Raw genomic sequence first — 22,985 nt, forward strand, 5'->3', positions numbered from 1 at the left:
TTCAGGCATTTGGCTGGTTTTTCGCTGTTCGCATTTTTCGGCAATTTTCCCCCGTGGTCAACAGTTGTGTGTTTGCTCAAGAGTTTTCCACGTGAACTACAAGGGATTCTTTCTACTTTTTACGGAAATAAAAGTCAACGTTTTGTGTTTAAATATATTTGTTTGTTGTGCTCTGCACATGGAAATTTTTCAACTTTGGTAAGGTCAAATGTGCAACGTGATGTGTGTGGGAAAATGCGAGTTGCATCGCTTTCAATTGTGTGTGAAAAATGTCGCCCCTAAAATGAAAAGTCAGTTCTTATCGTGTTATTTAAATGCCGGTTAACTGAGAGGAATCCATTGTGTAGAATAAAATGAATAAAACTGTAATTCGTAATATGTAATTGATTATTATTATTGTGGCAACATTTCGCATGTCAATCGTCGTGCTATTTTAATAATCCACTTTTCATTTGTATGCCAAAAAAAGTGTTTCCTGGAATTCCCATATTTATTTCTGACTTTTGATTATTATTGTTGTTCATTGCTCATTGTTACTCAACCAACTCGCGTATCCTAGCCGCAAATAACGAACCGAACGAACGAACGCATGAATGAATGAATATGCTTGAATGATGATGAATACAAAACGATGTACATAAATTAATTGGCAATATTGTTGGATTTGTGGTTCATTTAAAAATAATCATAAATACAAGTGCAGAGGCAGAGGCAGATGAAGGAGCGAAGAGGAGCAATCGGCATCCGCCCACTTCCGTTCGCTCGCTTGGCTCGGCTCGATTGATTTGTTTACAAAAACTTCCGGTTCGTGGCCAGTTGTGGACGCTCCCATCATCAGCTGGCAGCGCTTGTGCATCTGCCTCTCGCTCTCTATCTCTCTCTCTCTCTCTCACTCTCTGTGTCTCTTAGTCATAAACAAAAGGCCCTTAAACGATGTGATCTCTGGGAGGCAAAGTTCGTCTTGTTGATTGTTGTTTACATTGCCTCAAGCAATTTGCCACCTGGTGTCGCGTGTGTATATTTCTTCTCACATCTTGTTGCTTGCCACTCGACATGCTTGATCTCAACTGATTGTTGACTTGCAGTCACTCGTGGATGGCCTGATCGCACGGTTGTGCACACACCGACAACAACGACGACGACGATTGCCTCAACTATTTGGAAGCGCTTATAACCGATTTATTGTGTATCGAGCAATTGAGATATGGCTGCAGCATCATCGCAATGGTCAACGCCAAGGTCAATTGGGGAGGGCATTAAAAACAAGATACAGAAAGTTACATGATACAGATTATAGTCTCGTCTCGTCTCGTCTATAACCTTGCATAACTCAAAATGTGTGCCACAAACATAAATATTTAATGGGCTTTTCTCTACAATTCTCTCTTTACAGCATTTTGGGTCCACCCGCTTTGAAGTATGCCGCCGAGATGAAGCAAACTCTTGGCCAGAACACGCGGCCCATTTACAACTATGCAATGCGCGGCGTCGTCACTTGCTTCACCGGCATACGCAAAAAGGATGAGCTGGTAAGTGGATGCGAGATCTGCTTCTTTTATTGAACAGCAAGCAAAGCTAACAAAACTCTTCTTCATTGCAGACAAAGCTGGTGAATCTCATTCACTCCATGGGCGGCTGCATCAAGAAGGATCTGAACACAAAGACCACGCATCTGATATGCAATCACAGTGGCGGCGAAAAGTATCAGTAAGTGTGCAAGACTAGAAATATAAGAGCTTTCAATTTCATTTTATTGATTTTAATTGAGACTTATTTAGAATTACTTCGTCAATGACTAGAGTTTGATTAGACTTTCCTTAATTTAATAGATCATTGATTTTTAAAATATTATTAGTATTTTCTTCAAATATTAATTGATTAGCATCACTTAAACTTTATTTACTTCAACCAAGTATTGACTGTAATAGACCCTTTCATTTGGCTTTATTTTTTTACTCCAACATACAAATAAAGACTTTACATAAACTGCAATTTCTTTAGATATTAATTGACTCACATCATTTTAAGCTTAAATTAAATTGAATTATTACTTTATTGGCATCATTTAAACATTATTTACTTCAACCAAGTATTGACTCTAATAGACACATTAATTTTTTTAGATGATTTATTCCAACGTAAAAATTGAAAATTGTTCCATTTATTTGAAATGTAGCATTTAAATTTATTATCAGTACTTTTTTCGCTGATCTCTAAACATCTTTAATATGTTAAGAGATAAAAGCTCGAATAATAATGAATATTTTAAGGTATTTAGACATGTTAAGGAGTCTCCTTTTTGTTAACTTCCTCTTATTATTATTTATGTTGTCAAAAAAGTGAATATTTGAAGGGATTTTAGATATTTTATGGAGTGCTTCTTTTCTAATTTTAATCTAATTCCTATTATTATTATTTATATTATTAAAAAGTGAATAAATTAAGAGGTTTTAAGTGCTTTCTTCCCTCTTTATATTTACTTCTTTTCATTATTATTTATTTTGATAAAAAGTCAATACTTAAAGGGATATTAGACATGTTAAATAGTGTTTCCTTTCTCCCTTTTATTTGCTTCCTTTTATTAACATCACTTTCTGCTCTCCACAGATACGCCAAGACCTTTCGGTTGACTGTGGTGCGTCCGGCTTGGGTCTATGCCGCTTGGTCAGCACGCGATTCACTGGAGTTTGAGGCGACGCAAGACAGTTTCACGAAGACGCATCGGCTGAGGGCATTCGAGGGACAGAAGATCTGTTTCTTTGGCTTTCCCGCCGAGGAGCATCAGCACATGGTCGATGTGCTGCTGGAGAATGGCGGAGTCTGTGCTGAACTGGATGATCCCGAGTGCTCGCATGTCGTGAGTTAAACAGCCACTTATTTAGTTACCAACCAATCTTACTTACAGTAGTTGAAGTAAACACTTGCATGCTGGCATTTGGTTTCTTGTTACTTTATTTGTTTGAGTTTGATTTATATTCTATGTGTGTCTTATGGTTCGATTCTCGTGTATATATCTTGCAGGTGATGCCCAATACGGGCGCAGTCTTTACAAGCTCTAGCACTAGCACTACTACTAGCACTGACACTACTACTACTAACCACAGCACTAACCCCAAGCCCCCCCATCCCATAAGCAACACCAGCTGTAGCAGCAACAGCAGCAGCAGGAACAACAGTCCAAAACACACACCACCCAACACCACAACTCAATACAATGACGCGGACATTGCTGATCTCTCAGCTGCCGAGCAAAAGGAGTTCAAGATGGAAACATCACCAACTACAGATAAGGAGAATCTAGAAGCGGAGGATCTCGATGATATACACTTTGATGATCGCCTCTTTGTGGAGGCAGCCGACATGCAACAACCAGAGGAGGAATTGCCGCTGCCCGACTCCGCTGACGAGGAAGATGTGCAGGCAAGCACACCCAAGAAGAGCAATCACATGCAGCACAAGTTGGAACAACCAAGCATCACGATCACAGCTGGCACGCCCACCAGCTGCAATGGCAGTCCATCTACCGATGGCTTTCAACCGACCACCGAAAGTCTTTCGCCCATACTCAAAGCACCCGCCAAGCTGCTGGCCATCGAGACAATCAATGAATGCGACATGGAGTCGGATGATTTGCTGGCCACCGAGAATGATTTGAAGCGCAAACGCGACAGCTTTGACAGCGTCTCGCTGATGTCTGTGGATTCGTTTGCTTTGCCCGCCAGCACCAAGAAACCGAAACTAATACGCACCGGTTCCATAACGCGCACCTTGAAGCGTTCCATGAGTTTTGTGGCCGATCGCACGCCCATCATCAAGACGCTGCGCACGCGTCGCAGCTCGATTGCTGGTGCAGATGCTTCCATACTAGGGAGTGAGACACTCGATGCCGCAGATGATTCGGTTTGTTCGCTGGCCAGCAGCATCAGTACAACGCTGAATGAATCCATACGCAAACCAGTCAAGGAGAAGCTGCGCAGCATTTGCGGTCGCATTACACGTAGCAGCAGTCGACGTGTCGAACGTGAAGGAACGCCAGAGTTGGGACTGTTGGACAGCGGTTTCAAGACGCCCAAGGCGCCACTGCAACGTTTTGGCGCCAGCGGAAGTGCATCGGCATCGACGAAGAAAACAGCGAAACGTCTCTTTGGTCCGCCGGTGGGTGCAACTGCTGCTGCTGCTGCTGTTGGAGGTGGTGTTGGTGCTGCTGCATTCACAACAACTAACAATCCCAATGTCATTTGCAATTCCACCACATCCAATGACACTTCATCCACAATTGCCTGCTGTGCTGCTGTCACGGCCATGGTGCCACTTCAAATCACCTCATCATCATCAACGTCGCCGTCCCCATCATCGTTGATACCAGCTGTGGAAGTAATTGATGTCGATGGTGTCAAGCAGACACCCGCTGCAGATGCAGATGCAGATGAGCCAATGGTACACTTAAAATAGCCAGGATAAGGCATACACTTTAACACTTGGAATACGCTTTGAAACGACTCGCATAGGGAATTCTAATTGCAATTGAGAAATGGTTCCCCTCAACGTCTCTTCTCTTCATCGCTTCTCTTTCACACGCTTCTCGCACTTCGCTTCGCCCCTCCACTTGCATTGAAACATTTTGTGCTCTTTATTAAATCGTATTTCATTTCGCGAATCATGTTCGTCACGATTTTATCTGCTTTTTAATCAGATTTAATGATCTCACTCTTCAAATTAAATTACATGTTAATTGTTAATGGTTATGTTATGTAGCTTAAGTCATAATTTTTTGATTTTGGGTGCGGTAAATTTGACTTCTATCCCTTTATTCTTTTCATATCCAAACACTTCCTCTCTAATGCTATGCTATATACTTTATGGTATCCGATCACGCGCAACAACAACAACAAACAAAATAAGCGTACAAAAAACAGAAGCAGCACAATAAATATTGATAAACATTTATTTGCGAAAGGCGAGAGCAGCTAAAGCACACGTCGTTTTCGTCGTTCCACGTGAATAAATGTTTCAAATGCCTTCTTCAAACTCACACAAGAACAAAACGCACAAAAAAAAAGTTGAAATAATTAAACAATATAATGAACACATACATATCTAGATCTATAATTCGCGTCAGAGAGACTTTAAAGAATTCCATTTGATTATAGACTAACAAATATTTGCACAAATGTTTCACTACACTTGAGATGGAAGGAATTTTGTTCAACAATTTGCTTGTTCACTCATTTTTTTTATTCACTTTTATTGCTCACTCCATTTCGTTATTTCCAATTATTCTTGTACATTTTGCTTGCGATTTCTTTTTATGCCGTTTCAAAGTGTGTTGCCAAAAAATGAAAAAAAAAGATATAATGTGTGTGCATTAAAAATGTTTTGTTTGGCCTCTTTTTTTTTATAATGAAGAACATCATCATATATTGTGCTGCTGCTGCTGCTTCTGCTGTTGCTGCGTTGTGTGAACACTGTACAATAGATTTAATTAGTTAGACGCATGCGAGTTTCGATCAAATTTATTGGGCAACAAACAAAACATTTTTATTCCCCACATTTTTGCACTATATAGATTGGCAACAATTGTTAATTATTTGTTTGTTCATTCCATCAGGTTGTCGATCAACACACGGCTGCCGCGAAGCCGGAGCCAAAGAATCACAATACGCACATTCTGAAATCGGATTGGTTCTGGTACACGATCCAGAATGGATACGCCAACGAGATGGACTTTCTATTCGGCGATGTAAGATTGACAGCTCTTTCCCTTTGTTATACATTTATTGACGTATGTGTTTTGTCTGCAGTATCTGGACAGCATTACGAATACGCCCAGCACCGATCGTCGCGATTCGCTGCCTATTAGCTTCAACAAGCGGAAACGGAAGCGTTTCTCACAGCGCATTCAATTGGAGGGCACACCTTTGGGCTCGGGCAAGCGACGCTCTTCGGTGTCCGATGCTGGTCTGTTGTCCGTTTCGAATAGCTTCTTTGATTGCACCACCAGTCCTGATAAGCTGGAGAATGATAAACTGTTGCACGCTGAGCCTGAAGCAAGTGAAGCGACGCCCACAAAGAAATCCATGCGCTTCAATCATTTTATGGACTTCTTCACCACAGAGTCGAATTATGTGGGCATTCTAGATACCATATTAAATGTGAGTAGCTTGATGAAATGCCAAAACAATCAGTTCTAATCTCATTCTATTTCACAGCTCTTTAAAAACAAATTGGAAGAACTCGCGGAGACGAATGATCCACTGCTGAATAAATCAGAGATCAAATCCATCTTTGGCAACTTTCTGCCCATACACGAGGTGCATCAGAGCATGCTGGAGCATTTGCGTAAACTGCACGCCAATTGGCGAGAGGATTGCCTCATTGGCGATATTATCATTCAGCATCGCGATGAACTTATCAAAGCCTATCCGCCCTATGTGAACTTCTATGAGCAGATGAAGGAACAGCTGCTATACTGTGATCGGGAATACCCGCGCTTCCACGCCTTCCTCAAGATCAATCAGACAAAGCCCGAATGCGGTCGCCAGAGTCTACAGGATCTGATGATACGGCCCGTGCAGCGATTGCCTAGCATTAGTCTGCTGCTCAACGATATACTGAAGCACACGGGCAACGCAAATGTGGATCATGCACGTCTTGAGGAGGCGCTGAAGGCCATCAAGCAGGTGACGCTACACATCAATGAGGACAAGCGACGCACAGAGTCACGCATGGCCATCTTTGATATATTCAACGATATCGATGGTTGTCCTGCGCATTTGGTCAGCTCGAATCGCAGCTTCATCTCCAAATGTGAGGTCAACGAGCTGTCCGATTCACTCAGCGGTCGTGGCGATAGTTTGCTGCTATATTTGTTCTCCGATTCCATTGAACTTTGTAAGAAGCGTTCGCGTGGCTTCAACGCAGCCAAATCGCCGAGCACGGCCAAGACGCATAAACACATCAAGCTGATATCACTGAATACGATACGCTTTGTCATTGACATCACGGACAGTCCGCGTGCATTTGGACTGCTGCAGCGTGGCGAGAAGGAGAAGCTATACACATTTAGCATTATCGATGAGGAGACGGATAAGCTGGTCTATCTCAAAAAGCTTTGCATGCAGATTGCAGCGCACACCTGTCGCACAGATGCGGTAAGTAAAAGCGCCAAGTGATGATTGAATTGAGTGCTAACTAAAACTCTTATTCTGCAGGACAAAATGCTGCTGAGTCGCACCTCACTGGAACTGGAAGTGGACATCAGCGATGTGAATGTCAGCACATTGAGCAAAGCATTTAAATTGGCAGCCAAAACGCGCCTGAAGGTAATTTTAATTAACAGCTCCCAAGTCGAAAGTATGTTTTATTAATCTGTGTAGCTTTTCTCTAGGTGGGACGCGCCTTTTCCTTTAACAAAACACCCAATAAGCTGAAGCGTGCCGTATCCACGATGATGACTTCCCCCTTTGGCAGCACCAACTCCTTGACGCCCGCCTCGCAGTTGGCACAGATGCGTCTTGCCAGCTGCACCAACATTAACGTAAGTTTTAATGACTTCTTTTTGTGTGTACTGGAATCTAATTAAAACTAATTTCAATTACAGGAAGTTGCAGATGAGGATTGCTCAAGCATGCGCAGCAATTCACCATCCGCGCAGTCCGAGATGCTGGTCGTGCCACCTCTTTCTGTGCAGCCCACGCGCAAAAACAAGGCCGTCGTGGGTCGAATTTAGCCATGAATGCTGTTGAGCTGAGATGCTCCCAAAAAGTGTATTCCATTTGAACTCTCTTTTTTTGTGTAGGCACAACAAAAAAACTCGCTTGAAATGTGTTTCAAATTTGTGCTCAACGTAGGCTAAGCATTAACATTTAATTTTAACTGTAACTATTATTTCAAAATTGTAATCTCACATTCACGCGTCCAATCTCCCTTAGTTTATAAGCTACAAATTCGTAAGTTTCGTTTTGATTGTCAGAGCTTTCGTATTTCGCAAATGTTGAAGCGTTTGCATTCGAATTTGGCGATCTCGAATTGATTTCTGTTCTCCCCAAAGTAAAGTCAAGTCTATTATTAATTTGTAAATAGTTCTCTATTATACGCTACAACTAAAAACTAATTTTTATCGATATGTTCAATGTATAACCGCATAATGTAACTAATTGTATTAGTGACTTGAAATCGCATTCACGCACTGAAAACGTTTTTAATCGGTCATTCTCGATCGATTCGAATCGGTTCGGTTCGATTTCATGTCCTTTCGTCGGCTTGTCGCCACTTTTGCACAAAAGCTGTGAATGTTTACTGAGTAAATTTTTTAAAAATTATGTAACAGTTAATGTTATACTCAATTAATATTGTTTTGAGGACGGCGTACAGCTAAGCAGTTTAATCCTAACTGAGTATGATAATCTTAAATATATGAACTATGACATAAATCTATCAAGAATGCGATTTTTTATTTCTCCCATTGTTTTTGGATTTGGCATTCCGCAGGATAAGCGGAAAATGCGCATTATTTCTATAAATGTTGTATATCCTTGCGCATCCTGTCGAAGGATGTAAGGAAGCTCTTAGAAAGCGCGGAATTCAAAAAGATTTGGAAAGTTTCGAGGGAAAAAAAATTCGGTGGGAAGGCTTAAAAAATTTGCACAGAAACTGTTCAAAAACACAAAATCCAGGATAACTGCTGAACTACTGGCGCGATTGGGATGTCCTTTGGCCAAGTGATAGATATATTCAAAAGCCATCGATTGACACTAGTTTCACTGTTATCCTTTGAAGGACTCTCGAGTTATAACGTATTTTTGCTATAGATAAAATTGCGAATATCTCAGCTCCTGTAAGGACTTTCGTCCTTTTTATTGCACTTTCTGGTCTCTAATGCCAATTTCTATCATTGCTGTAAAGGACATCCAGCTAGTCCTTAAAATGCAGGAGTTACAGCTCATTTTGTGATTTTTGATCAATTTTTGCATGGTCCCCTTAAAAAAATTTCAAAAAATTTTTTTCAAAAACTTTGAATGCAAATCGATAGATTGGGTCTTGATGAGCCCAAAAACCATATCCTTTTCCAATTTACAAGGATGCGAAGAAGTTAAGAGCTAACAGTTAACTAAAATTTCTTAAACTTGGAGAAAATAATAATTCAATGCTGTTTTACCGATTTTACGGCGAATAATTTTATTTGTATAATCTATAAACACGCATTTTTTGTGACAGAATTTGCTGGAATTTCAATGTGTACAATTTGGGCTGATGCCAGAATAATTTCATATACTACATGCACAATTCTTCAACGACATGCATTGCATAATTACGCGAATCTTATCTCAGCTGTCCATCCTAATCTGTAAATATACAAAGTAGAATACTTTACAGGCTATATACCGATCGAACTGCTGAATTCATTTTCGACATGGCATCCGAATGCAGTTGATATTGCAAATTATGCGACTGTAGATGCAACAATGTTTTCAGCTTAAAGCCAATCTCCAAGACAGCCAATTCATTTGTGTAATTCGCAGTCCAGACAGCTGTAGAAATCGAAAATAAATGAGTGAGAATTTGATAAAGTATATATAAAATATAGTATGAAATATATTCGATTGACTTACAAATTTTATTGCTTTTGCCGCGTATGTTGACGACAGCGCCGCAAATGTCGCTGGCATATTCGAAGGATTCGCCCACCATCATGAGCAAGATGTCCAGCCAAACGCGATCGAGTGCATCCTTCGAGCTCTTGCCCATTGTGAAAAGCCAACGACCACCTTTAATATTGGCCTCGTCTTCCCACATGGGCCTAAGAATGGAGTAGAGTAGATTTAGTAAGTGAAAGAATTTAGTATTTTATACATACTGAATGCCCTGCTTGAACATATAGTAATCGCAGTTAACCTTGAGTTCCGATGGTGTTTTGATAGTGTAGTACAAACTGAAAGTAAAAGTAAAATTAATTTTGATTAACAGAACGCAAGTCACTGTGAGATACCGCTAAGCATTTTGAATAAAAGCGAAACAGTGAGGTATTATTATTAAGATATTCCAAATCAATATACTAAAAATACCAAAATATACCATAATTTGTAATCGGTATATTAATATATTACTACTGCAGTATTATTCATAAAATATACAAGAATTAAAATACCACAAAAATACCAACATCTATTTTTGATATATATATCAAAATTTTTGTTTGGTATATTCAAGGGACCGTCGTTATATCCGGAACACCTACAAACCAAAAGTTGAAAAATAACATTTTGTTTATTTTATGGTTGCCATAGGTTTTTAAAATGCAACTAATTAATGTTTTAATCAATTTAATTTGTATGGGGACCCAAGAAGTCATAGAATTTTCGTCTCAAAAACCGGACGGACGCTATAAGCTGCGTCGTTATAACCGGATTCTACTGTATACTATATTGTCAGCCGAAGCTACATACTAAGGCCCGTAGTAAGAGTGCGTTTTTGTCGTTTTGGGGGGTTGAAAGTGGGCGTGGCAAAAATTCGAAACAAATTGATCTGAGTGCAAACATAACAAGTGCTGTAGAAAAAAATGATAGCTCTATCTCATACAGTTTCTGATATGGCTATATCGTCTCGGCTGTTGATACTGATCAATAATATGTATTCTTTATAGGGTCGGAGATTTCTACTTCTGCCTGCTACATACATTTCAGGGAGGCACAAAGTTATTATACCATTCAACTCTATGTGTATCGGGTATAAGATAAGGTCCTTATACTTACCTCCAGAATGTTTCTATACTGTCAATCTGTGTTATTTCATTGAGCATGTCCCGCCAGTGCTTGGTGCGATCGTTCTCCAGATACCACAGCGTCCAGACATGCTCAAGTGGATGTTTATATTCGATTTTGTATGTTTGCTCGTTTTGTTGCTCGGGCACACTTTTATTATTAGCTCCTTCCAGCTCTTGATCCCGTGGTGGCTTCTGCAGCTCCTGCTTGGCATCATGTGCCGATTGCGGCGACTGCGCTTGAGCTTGCAGCTCGAGGCGGCTCTGCAAAAACTTGTTTGGTTCGAACACCGATGGCTCAGGGATTTGGATCTCAGCGCTGGCCATTTTCTTCTCTTTTTTTTTAGGTATTGATTTTGCTTTGATTGGGAAAGAAAATTGGAAAGTGCACTTGATTGAAAGTACGAAAAGTTGAGTGCCGGAATATTGCGGAAAGAAATACCGAAAAGTTTTGAGCGAAACGAAACGTGCCAAAAACCGAAACAACGAATCGAATAAAATTAGAGAATGTCCCTTTTTTTTCTTTTGACACAAGCTCTAAGGCCTATGCTATCGAAATCGAAAGTCAACTAACTGTCAGTCATATAACTTTTAGAGTTGTCGTTTTATTTTGTTACAAACTGCACAATTAAACATAAATACTGCAAAACTTAGCCTAACACTTTACATACATATGATATAAAAAAAGCGTTAAATGTAAAAATGCAATCGATAAAATTGTATCGTAAAAGTATTTAAGAAAGTTGCCATCAACTTATGCAACAACTGATAACTACTAAAAAAGAAGGAGGCACTTCACGACGACGCGGCGCAAGAAATATCATTAAAAACTAAAATGTAATATGTAAATAATTTATGCGGGGAAAGAACCACTGTACATAGTTAATGGGTTGAGATTAAACCCAAAGCACAGCGGCTGCATCCTCGTTGGAGAGCGTCGAGAAGCGCTGCTGATAGCGATTGGCATTGCGATACGTCTTGGCGGGCGATTGCACTGGCGACTGGTTGCTGCTCAGCGAGCAGGTCGGCACGCCCACCACATTCAGCGCCGACTTCAGCGTCGAGTTGCGGCTCTCCGTGGACATCGAGAGGCGTCTCGACGAAGTGTCCCCAATGAGAGTAGAGCTCAGCGGCAAACCGACATCGTGAAAGGAGCTAATCGAACTGAATCCACTCTCATCCTCAGTGCTGGAGCCAGTGGTTGGACTCTGCTTGTTGCTGCCGCTGCTGTTGCTGCTGGTGCTGCAGTTGCTGCTGCTGTTGTTGGCTGTGGTTATTGCGTTGATCTCCTCGTCGGTTTCCAGCTTCGATGACGATGTCGAGGAGATGGTGGAATGCACAGAGCTGTCGGTGGAGCTGCGCAGCGAGAGACGTGAGTCTCGCATTGTGTTGGCGCGCAGAAAGAGCATCTCAGCAGCGGTGGCAGTTGCTGTGGCAGTTGCGGTGGTGTTGTTGTTGCTGTTGCTGCTTGTCTTGGCAGCTGGCAAACTAGGCGTCGTAGCATCCATTGTGGCATTGTGCAGAGTCAGCACTGAGCTCGTCTTTTGCGTCATGCACAGCCGATGACCTGCAGCTCCAACTCCAACTCCAATCGAATGACGCGGCTGCGTGAGATCCGGTTGCTGTTGCGATGTGTGCAACAGATTGCGTATGGTGCGCGCCAGGCGAAACGCCTCCTGGTTCAGTTTCTCCTCGGCTGCTTCCGGCGATGACAATCGCGCCTTGCAGCCGCCAAACTTTTTTCGGCGAACGTCGCCTGTAAAAAAAAAAAGACAAATAGTTAAATTACTTGTCATTTGGCATTTCGATTTTCACTTACCAGGTAAAATCCTTGAAGGCATTATAACTGCCAGCGGGCGCAATGCTTTCGTAATTGTGATCCTCGTTCATCGTCAGCATCGATTGATTCAACATCAAGTTGGTGCTGCTGCGTGCTCGCAGATACGATGCAGAGGCTGAGTTCGATGCAGAACTTGTCGAGTTCTCCGTGAAGCCATTGGGATCACTTTGAACGCTGCCCTGCACATGATGCAAACTCTTTGAGCGCGAGATTTGCTCTCCACTGCCTCCGCCTAGACTGTGGCGATTCGCTTGCATTTGCTGCTGGCGCAGGAGATGTTGTTGCTGCTGCAGTTGTTGCTGCTGTTGTTGTTGCTGCTGCTGTTGTTGTTGATAGCGCTCGAAGAAGCGAGCAACTTCCTCCATAACAGCGCGGTACATTTCGCAATTCGTTTCCGTCTGCAAAAGTGGACATTAAATTAGACATTTGATAGAAAGCAAAAGAATGTGTGAATAATGGCAGATATTGTCAGGTGTTTCTAGAAGTGAAAATAGAGAAGACCACAATAAAACATTTAAACCCACATACATAGACATACTATCGTTAAGATTTGTAAGATGTGATTTAATGCCACTTTGGTTACTCTTGCATATTGGCTTTCCACCCTTTGTTAAGAATGTCTTGAAAAATGCAACATTTGTTTCATTTTAATCTCAGACGTATTCTGTGATTTATCTCATCTCAAAGAGTAGGAATCAATAAATCGTCAATAATGTTAATGTTAGTGGAGAATAATTAGCATAGCTGCCTTGGCATTTGAGAGCATTGATTAAGTACAGTATAAACTCTCTTAACAGCTTTCATCCGCGCAAGAATTATATCTAATTAAAAAAAACTATTCTAGCTTCATTTGTTCGCCAGCTCCAATATTTATTTTATAGTTTCAACTCAAATCATTTCGTATGTCAATAAAATTTGTTTAATGTTTTCCCACTATTAGAAACAAGTAGGAAAGCTAAAGTCAAGTGTGATCGACTGTGAGATACTCCCTACCCATTTTGAATAAAAGTAAAACAGTGCGGTACGATGCATGAAATGTACCAAATTAATATACTGCACAAATACTAAAACAAAGGCTATATATGGTACTATAATCAAAATATACCAAAAAGTACAAAATATACCAGATTGTCAGTCAAAGTAACTAATACAAAATATTTTCTAAATAACTTCTAAATTTTCCAAATTTTCAGAAACCAATAAAAGTTGTTTCAGGCATACTCGACTGTAGCTTTCTTACTTTGTTTAGTTTCTCATGAGCTTATAAATTTATAAGTTATACATTTTGTTTTAGCTGCAATTTATATTTTTCTTTGTAATGTGAGAAACAGGCACAATAATAGTAAAAAGCAAGTAAAAGTAAAAGTAATTTGTCAGAGTTGTTACTATCTTTTATAGATGCTCGCAGCGATATGATTCACTTTGCTAAAAGAAAGATTGATTTACATTTATTGTAAAAACCAAAGATCTATAAAACACGAGCCCAACCCACAGAGAAAGTGTAACGAAATCAGGTTTCTAACTCGACTTAAAACACCAAAGCGAGAGTCTTAAGCTAAGCAGAAGTGATCTCAGTAGAAAATTTAATAATAATTCAGGGACTGTTGCGCAACAGAGATTTTGTCGTGTTGTAAACGTAACAAGTCTGGAATCTTGATTGTCTCAAAACAGTTTGTGTTCTTTGTTCTTTATGTGTTCAACAGTGTGTGTCTGTCTCTTTGACTCTTGTAGATATCATTTTACGCTTCGTCTACTCAGCGCAGTTTAAATTCATTTGTAGCAATTTGTTATGCTAATTATCTCGAGTAATTTTGCATGCAAATTGAGCTTGGACAGTTTTTCAATCTTTGAGGGTATTTGAGATTCTTTTTGTGATATGTTACGAGTATGTGTCTTCTTCTTTGTGATTTATGCACTTTTCTCGCACACATTTTCCCAATCAGCTGGAATGTTGTTTGTTGTTTTCTTTGTAACTGTTTTTCTCTCTCGCTGCTCTAATAACTCAGACTCAGATCCAGTTTTTAAAGTCTGTGCTTTCTGTATTTCTTTTGCGAATGCATTAACACATTCTTCGATCATCTCTGCTTCGCATTTCACTCACTTTCGTGGCAGCAGCAGCAGCAGCACGTTGCAAGGTCGTTGGTTGCATGCAGCGTGTCGTGTGTCACAATAACCTCTAATGAAAATCATATTTGATATGAATCTATTGGCGATTAATCGATTATGTTAATTTTCGTTTTCTGTGATTATTTTCTATTGGAGCAGTCATCGAACTTTTCTCTCTCTTTCTCTCTCAACTTTCACTTGAAATCTGATATATATCTTTTCTTCAATGTACTTTTATGGAATCACGACTCGAGCCAAATAGCACACAGTCTTTAGGCTAGCAAGATATTATAATTCCAGTGCCTAATTAAGAGGCAACACTTTGCCAAATTGGCAACTCAAAGTGTTAAGATGCCACCTGACCAATATGCCCATTTTATCTCCCACTGCCACGCCCACACAGCAACCGAATTTGGCCACACCAATAGAGAGGAAAAAAAGAGTTTCACACGACGCCCAAAAAAGAAAAAAAAAACCGTTGGCAAATGCAATTTGGCAGGCGGTGAATTTATCCAATGTGTATTTTGGCCAGCAAGCCAGTCTGCTGATTGCATAAGACTTGTTGTAGTTGTCGTTGTAGTTGCAGTTGTTGTTGCTGTCGTTGGTTGTTGCTGATGTTGGTTGCTGCGGTGGTTCAAATCGTTGTTAATGTCGATACTTGCTAGTTTGGATGGTAGAAGTGCAGTATAATTTAGTGATATTAAAGCCAGAAATGTAACTGAAATCTTAAAAAAATATCTAATTTTATATACATGAACCTAAAATTCATAACGTACAGCTGTGAATATTAAAAAAATCACAACTTTCAACAGTTCCTATGCTTATAAAAAGTAACCTTAGCCTTGGCATAACATCCCAATTTAAGATTTATTACATTATATCAAATAAAAATTGTTTGGATATTAGTATTATGATCAACATCGCCTGGAAGCTTTAGTTGTTCTGGCTCATTTCATTTCGGAATTGTATTTGAATTATGATTAAAATAAATAAATAAATTATGATTAACAAAAAATGGTAAAATTTAAAATCTGTGCTTTTTTTAATTTCGCATTTGTACACATTAAAGAAAAAAAAATTTAAAATTATTTTTGTATCTACAAAAAAAAAAAAAAAAAAAAAATAAGAGTGTATGAAATCTATATAAATAAACACTCTAAAAAAATAGATTTGAACTGACTTTGGCATTCATCAAAATGTCATAATACTTGTAGCGAAAGGAATCACTTTAAATAAATATAAAAACTAAGTTCAGTTTTTAAGCTAATGTTAAAAATTTTAAGAAAAATAACTAGCGTCCAAAGGCTTTAGAAAACTGTCAAGAAAAATGACTATGTTTTTTATTAATAATATTATTATTTTTTATTAATAGAATATTACATTTATTAACTAATGTCTCGCTGGAACGATTATTGTTATGAACAACAATCATCTACATAAATCCTTCGATATCCAAAGTAATTATCCAAAGTATATATCCAAAAGTAATTATTTCATACGCAATTTCAAAGCGCAAAAATCTTTTATAACTCATTTGGTATGATTTATTAAATTGTTTCCAAAATTAGTTAACATTTAATAGCAAGTATCACCGAGTTGAGCACACTCAACAGTAGCTTTATTTTGCTTGTTTCAGATGTTGTTGTTGCTGTTGTTGTTGTGTTTTTCCGTTTTGGGGTTTTTAGCAGCTGCCGTTTAAGCAGCCAAACGTTTTCCTACTGCGTGTTTATTGCACTGAGGATGGCAAAATGCGAGTTACGCGATGAGACGTTGTTGTTGTTGTTGTTGTCGAGTAGGAATCGCTCTCCAGGTATTTTTATTTGTATTGTTGTAGTTTCATTAGTTGTAGTTATGTTGAAATATGCCTGTAGCTCGGTTATGCCTTGTTTAATTCATTAATGCGCATTTCAGTTGCATTTGACAAGCGAATCGCCTTTTGCCTGGCCGCACTTCCTGTCTCCCCCTCCCTTCCCAGTACTCAACTTTGAAATTTGGTTCATTAAAAAGTCATCTCAGAGCTGGAACAGCATCCGCTCTGGACTGCTGTTCCAAGACTGTTGCATAGATTAAGCTTCCGTCCACGCCGCAATCAATCGACGCCATCAATCAAACCGGCTAAGTCTCTGGGTCTGGTCTCAGCCCACGCTTCGTCTGTGATTTGTTTGCAGTTTAATGAAGTTTTTTTTTATGCTGCTGCCAGTTTGCTGTTGTTGCTGCTGCTGCTGCTCGTGCTGACCGCCTTTGGTTTGTCTTGTAACCCAGTTTTTTGCCTCGTTGCCAAGTTTTCCTTCTCTGCTTGCTAACATTCCAAACGCTGGCAGCGCTCACGGTGTCGATAGACACGGTCCAAAGTAAAATGGAAATGGAAAATGTTTATCACTGATTATATTGCAATTTTCCTGGCACCTCGACGGCTTTCCTCACACAAACACACACACACAGCTTCGGTTGCAGACAACTTCATTTAAGAGTCGCATTAAAACGAAATGAAAGCGTAAATATTTTCCCATTGTTGGCCACTAACTGATGAATTATATATAGAATCTGTTCAGCAAGTGTTGCAAAGAAAGTTGAAGGTCATTGTGGTTCAAATATGGATTGGAAAAATGCTTGAAATAAGTCAAAGTATTGGGAACAAGACAAGCTTTAAATTTTAACCCGGTTAACTGGCTCTAACGCAGAAACCAAGAAGTTGGCCTAAATATTTGGTAAGTCTTCTGCTCTCTTTTTGAGGCGAGTCAAGTCGATTCGTTTGGCTTGTGGCTAATGGGAATTACGCAATGTGATCGAGACTCCCTTCCACTTTTTATACTCGGTGCCCATAGAATTAAAAGGGTATTATAATTTTGTGTGTAAGAGGGAGAAGAAGGCATCTCGGATGTATATTCTTGACAAGACGATATAGACATGTCCGTTTGTCTGTCTGTCGACCGTATGAACGTCTACGGATCTTAGCTGATTTTGCTGACAATCTGGCATATTTTGTACTCCATATTTTAAATGCAGTACTATGTCAATATATCAAAAATAGCCCTAAGTAAATTTCAGTATTTTTGTGGTATATATATTAATTAATTCAGTATATTTTAAGAATATTACCGTACTGCTGTTCTTCAAGCACTAAAATGCCACTATGTCAATATACCAAATATAGTCATAGGTGGATATTTCAGTATTTTTGCGATATATTAAATTGGTATATTTTAAGAATAATACCACATACGAATTTTGTTTGTAGTACTTTAAGGTATATTAATTCGGTATATTTTAAGAATAAAGTTTTTTCTCCATATTTTTGTGGTATATTAATTTAGTATATTTTAAGAATAAGACCACACAGTTTTACCATTTACCATTATGCCAATATACCAAAAATAGCCCTAGGTTTATTTCAGTATTTTTGTGGTATATTCGTTTGTTATACAAAATACTACTATGTCAATATGCCAAATATAGCTCTAGTTACATATTAGTATTTTTGCGATATTTATGGTATATTTTAAGACTAAAACCGTACAGTTTTGATTTTATTCAAAATCGGGCATCTCACAGTCGAGCACACTCGACTTGTTCCTAATAAAGGAAGTTGCCTTTCCTTTATAAAAAGTTTAAAATCTTTTCGTCGTAATCTTTAAGCATTTCTATGCAGTATTCAATGAGGAAATATAAAATTAATGTCGGCATTGAGGAAATGGTCAAAGCCAAAAGACAATAAGATGATGACCAGAACAGAATACTCATAGAACAGAATGACTTGAAACGACCACCGGGCTCTATAATTAAGCGTTAAAAAAGAATGTGCCGCCTAATTGTGTGGACGTGGTATTCTGGACGTCGTATTCGCCCTAACACACACAACCCATCAATTTGAAGAGCTGCACAAAACAGAACACAGAACGTAGAACATGGAATACAATACAAAAGAAATGGAAATAAAGAAAAACAAATGAAGGAAATGCTGCTGCCAACACTATAGATAAACCCGACAACAACAACAAAGGCCACTTAACATGGCGCTGAAAAGCCTAGACAAGAAAGTGGAGGAGAGGAATGGGAGGGGGGAAAGACAGGGAAAAGCAAGCTGGAAGCCAGGCGGATAACAACGTCTCTCTTTCGCGTTGGCATTGAGTGGTAATTATGAGCGTATTAGGCGTGAGAACACAAGCTGCCAAGTCGAGAATGGCAGAGAGATAAAAAAAAAGCAAAAGACAAAGACAAGTCAAGGGAACAGGTTGAAGTTGAAGGTATTTGGAGCAGGTCTGCTTAGCAGAGGGGCAGGGGTAAGGGGAGGGGGGAGGTAGGAGAAGGGCAGAATATAGTTGTGCATAGTTAACAATGCAAAGTGAGCGGCTCGAAGTCACGTTTGTGTCTTAAGTCTTTTGTCTGGCTGCCATGCTAGGTTTGTGTCTTAAGTCTTTCAATCTGCAAGTTGTCGTTGTCATTCTCGTTGTTGTTGTTGTGGTTGTTGTTGCACTCACCTGCTTCAATTGCCATTGCAATGTATCCACCTGATTTTGCAATATGACAGCCTCGACATTTAACGACTGCTCATGTGCTGTTTGTTGCTGCGCTGTTGCTGCCGATTGCTGTGGTTGCTGTTGATGCTGTGCCAAGTTGTAGTTGTTGTTGTTGCTGCTGTTGTTGGGTGCGGCATCCTGCAAATGTTGTCAACAGATTAGAAAAAATGCGCGTTAAATTAGCCAACAGCTTTGCCATCTCAACAATGTTGTCGCTGCTTGCAACCTCCCTGGGTGGCACTTGCAACATGGCAGCAATCTTGCGCCATGTTTCGCACTTTTCAGGCGTATAAACACAAGGCCCAAAAGCGGAAAATGCACACACATAAAATACACAAACTAAATCAAAACTAAAGCAAATTCCCCCACCTCCAACTAAATGTACACAATTAATTAGAGAGAAATTGTTTTACAACGCATTCGTTTGTTTGTTTTTTTTTTGCCATTTCCACAATTTTGTACAAGCATTGCAACTAGCTTTTCGCCATTGCTCTTTTTATACCGGGTATCTATAGGCTAAAAGGGTGTTATAAGTTTGTGCCTGCAAAAGATGAATGTAAGAGACAGAAGGAGTCATCTACCATTCTACTATTCTAGATCAGCGTTAAAGCGCGATACAGTATAGACATGCCAGTATGTAACAGTATTGATATACCATATATGGCATATGGTATATTTACTATTTTTTCAGTATATTAATTTGTTAAAAGATAAGGTTGGTATGAAATTATAAGAATACTACCGAATGTTGTTGCACACTCGATTATACTTTTCATTACTGATATATCTTAGTTTTTTAATATCCGAATTTGGTATATTTTAAGAAAAATATTGCACTCTTTTTCATTAATTGAAAATGTCAAAGTCGAGCACACTCGACTATAGCTTTCCAACTTGTACAGCGATATACCAAATATAGCATTTGGTATATTTTAGTATTTGTTCAGTATAATAATTTGGTATATTTTAAGACTGCCACACTTTTTTGCAAGCAGTAGACTACACTCGACTATAGCCTTCTTTATTGGTATAGTTTAGTATTTGTTTAGTATATTAATTTGGTATATTTCAAGAAAAATACCGCACTGTTTTGCTTTTGCTAAAAATGCAAAGCTGGTATCTCACAGTCGAGCACACTCGACCATAGCTTCAGTGGTATATTTTAGTACATTTCAGTATATTAATTCGGTATGTTTTAAGAATAATACCGTACTATTTTGCTTCTACTTAAAATCGATAACTGGTATCTCACAGTCGAGCACATCGACTATAGCTTTCTCACTTGTTTTATTTTCTTGCGATTCCATTTCATCTAACAACATGTGTATTTCCAGTGCGCTTTTTTTCACACTACATTAAAAAATGCGCTGCAATAAATTTCTGGTATACTTAAAATTTTCAACATTTATTCAAGCGCAGCTTTTTAGTTGTAGTTTTAGTTTCAGTTTCAGTTTTTTGCTGTCTGTTTGTTATCTGTCTGTCTGGCAGAACCCGTTTCTCAGTTATGCGCCATATTATATTTTGGTTTTTTTCTGCTTTTGTTTTTGTTTTGTTTTCATATAACAACATTTTTTGTTTTTGGGCTTTATGTTCGTGGTTTACTTTTTCTTTTATAACGTCATTTTTCCAAAGACTTTGACCCACAATGCAGCATAGAAAAAGAAAACAGCCATGTGCTTAAAAGTAATCACAATTCACAAGCCCATTTGACCCGCATTTAAAAAAGTGTCTACCAAAAAATAATTAGCTAATTGTTGCGCACTTTCCTCAGCTGATAATCATCATCGGCACAATAATGAACTCAAAATCTCTTTCATCCAGCTTCAAACATACCCTTCTTTAAATAAATTACCTGACTTGTTGACTGGCCATAATATTAAACTTCAAGTCTCTGCCATTTGTGGCTGACCCGCCCACTTTTTCGATTTTGTATTAAGTGTGGACAAGGCCAACACTCAATTTGGTTCAATTTTAACGCTTGTTAATTAGTGTTTTCATTTCGCTTCATACAAGTTTACTTTAAAGTGCATCAACTAATTAATGCACAGCAAATGAGTTGTGTTTATGGTCCTCTAACTGTGTTACATTTGTTTAATTTATTAATTATATAATTTACTAGGTTAACGAAATTTCAACAAACATATTATTTTGTGAAGCTTTCTTAAGACTCTTAAATAAACGCTTAGCACATTAAAAGTTGAATTTGTTAGAATTAAATGTTTCCCAAAAACATGACATTCTAAAATGTAGGACAAAAATTTTGATTTTTATATTTTTTCAATTTAAACAAGATTTCAATCTTGAAACTGGATTTTTAGCTTCAATCATTATTTTGATATTAAACAAGTGAGTAAACTACAGTCAAGTGTGCTCGACTGTGTGATACCAGCTATCCATTTACAATAAAAGCAAAACAGTGTGAGAACTGAATTTTTGTTCAAATATACACAATTAACATACCCAAGGAATTCTTAAATATGCTAAACATTATATTTGGTATTTCAATATACCAAAAAGTTCAAAAAGTATTCTATAGTACAAAATATTCCAGATAACTTTTGAAATGTTCACATTTATATTCATATTCAAATATACTACAAGTTATACTTGGTAGTACGGTATACCAAAAAATTCAAAATATACGTCGAAGTTCAAAATATACCAAAGAACTTGAAAAACTTTTCAATTTTTCATATTAGTATTCAAATAAAAAAGCTGTACTTGGTACTGGTACAAATAAAAAAGCTGTACTTGGTACTTGTACTGTATTCCAAAAAATTCAAAATATAATTGAATTCAATACTTCGAAGATCAAAATATACCAAATAACTTGAAAAACTTTTAAAAGTTTCACATTCATATTCATATTCATATTCGAATATACTATAAGTTATACATACAAATATCCTAAAAGTTATACCAAAAAATTCAAAATATACCTCGAAGTTCAAAATAGAGCAAATAATTTGATAAACTTTTAAAATTTTCATATTCAAATATACTAAAATCTGTACTTGGTAGAACCAAAAAATACAAAATATATTCCATATTTTGAATTTCAGATTCATATTCAAATATACTAGAAGTTATACATACAAATATAATATACTAGAAATTATACCAACAAATTTAAAATATTCCTTAAAGTTGAAAATATACCACATTATCAACCTTTAACTGATCCTAACCAAATAATAATAATGCATAATTATAATATGCATTGTTATTGCGCATTTTGAATTAAAGTATCTTTTTAAAGCGATGTTGCACAGTTGCACATTATTATTATGCTTATAACTGAGCTCCCCCTCCGTCATTTTTCTACAGACAACAATTACATATTCAGCTCGTGTGACGCTTTTAGATCCATTTCCCAAAGTTAGCGGCTGGGTTGGGTTTCCATTAGATGCACGCTCCGCTCCGCATTTGCAAGAGCAATGTTTTGTTGCCAGCGTAATCCAATATACATGATGCTGGAGCTCACACTTGCCTCTTGTTTTTCCCTCTCTTTGCTGCCCTTATGCTGCTTATTATACCATGTTCTCAATCAAAATCTAATTAAAATGCGCGTTACAATTCGCATAAACAGACGGCTGCTGGCGACCTCATTGCAAAATGGCTTTGGCATGCTAATTTTTCGCTGGCTGCCAACAAATGTCAATTGCAACAACAACAACAGCAACAATAAGAACAGGAACAGCAGCAACAACAACAACATTTGCAGTTCAGAGTTCCTAGCACATCAATGGACTATTTTAATGCA

The 22,985-nt window shown here is 38.3% G+C and overlaps 3 protein-coding genes across 8 annotated transcripts in view; 1 reads left to right on the forward strand and 2 right to left on the reverse strand.

Moving 5' to 3' along the window:
• LOC132792041 (protein ECT2) overlaps positions 1–8,443 on the forward strand; it is a 55,373-nt gene extending 46,930 nt beyond the window's left edge. The window contains exons 1-11 of one of the 6 annotated variants that reach the window (XM_060801244.1): positions 1,190–1,239; positions 1,394–1,529; positions 1,601–1,707; positions 2,608–2,857; positions 3,022–4,437; positions 5,609–5,740; positions 5,802–6,152; positions 6,210–7,151; positions 7,212–7,322; positions 7,388–7,537; positions 7,601–8,443. In XM_060801244.1, the coding sequence (XP_060657227.1) occupies positions 1,205–1,239; positions 1,394–1,529; positions 1,601–1,707; positions 2,608–2,857; positions 3,022–4,437; positions 5,609–5,740; positions 5,802–6,152; positions 6,210–7,151; positions 7,212–7,322; positions 7,388–7,537; positions 7,601–7,729 (3,759 nt within the window). In that variant the 5' untranslated portion in view covers positions 1,190–1,204 and the 3' untranslated portion in view covers positions 7,730–8,443. Of the gene's footprint in view, positions 1–1,189; positions 1,240–1,393; positions 1,530–1,600; positions 1,708–2,607; positions 2,858–3,021; positions 4,438–5,222; positions 5,322–5,608; positions 5,741–5,801; positions 6,153–6,209; positions 7,152–7,211; positions 7,323–7,376; positions 7,538–7,600 lie in introns of those variants that run through there. The other 5 variants (XR_009632961.1, XM_060801243.1, XM_060801246.1 and 2 more) reach the window with 5 other exon arrangements.
• Positions 8,444–9,152: 709 nt separating this feature from the next.
• Positions 9,153–11,307, reverse strand: LOC132790538 (eukaryotic translation initiation factor 4E1). Its single transcript, XM_060799095.1, has 4 exons — positions 10,752–11,307; positions 9,857–9,931; positions 9,612–9,799; positions 9,153–9,530 (listed from the first exon to the last, which is right to left on the reverse strand). Exons 1-4 carry the CDS (start codon positions 11,084–11,086, stop codon positions 9,370–9,372), a joined length of 759 nt encoding a protein of 252 aa, XP_060655078.1. The 5' UTR covers positions 11,087–11,307; the 3' UTR covers positions 9,153–9,369.
• A 798-nt stretch (positions 11,308–12,105) lies between these two features.
• The window catches only part of LOC132790537 (GATA zinc finger domain-containing protein 10), a 35,588-nt gene continuing 24,708 nt past the window's right edge, over positions 12,106–22,985 (reverse strand). The window contains exons 2-4 of the mRNA XM_060799094.1: positions 19,184–19,360; positions 12,579–12,997; positions 12,106–12,515 (exon numbers count right to left, since the gene is read on the reverse strand). Coding sequence (XP_060655077.1) covers positions 12,248–12,515; positions 12,579–12,997; positions 19,184–19,360 — 864 coding nt within the window. The 3' untranslated portion in view covers positions 12,106–12,247. The remainder of the gene's footprint in view (positions 12,516–12,578; positions 12,998–19,183; positions 19,361–22,985) is intronic.

Source organism: Drosophila nasuta, chromosome 3, assembly GCF_023558535.2.
Source record: "Drosophila nasuta strain 15112-1781.00 chromosome 3, ASM2355853v1, whole genome shotgun sequence".
Taxonomy (NCBI): domain Eukaryota; kingdom Metazoa; phylum Arthropoda; class Insecta; order Diptera; family Drosophilidae; genus Drosophila; species Drosophila nasuta.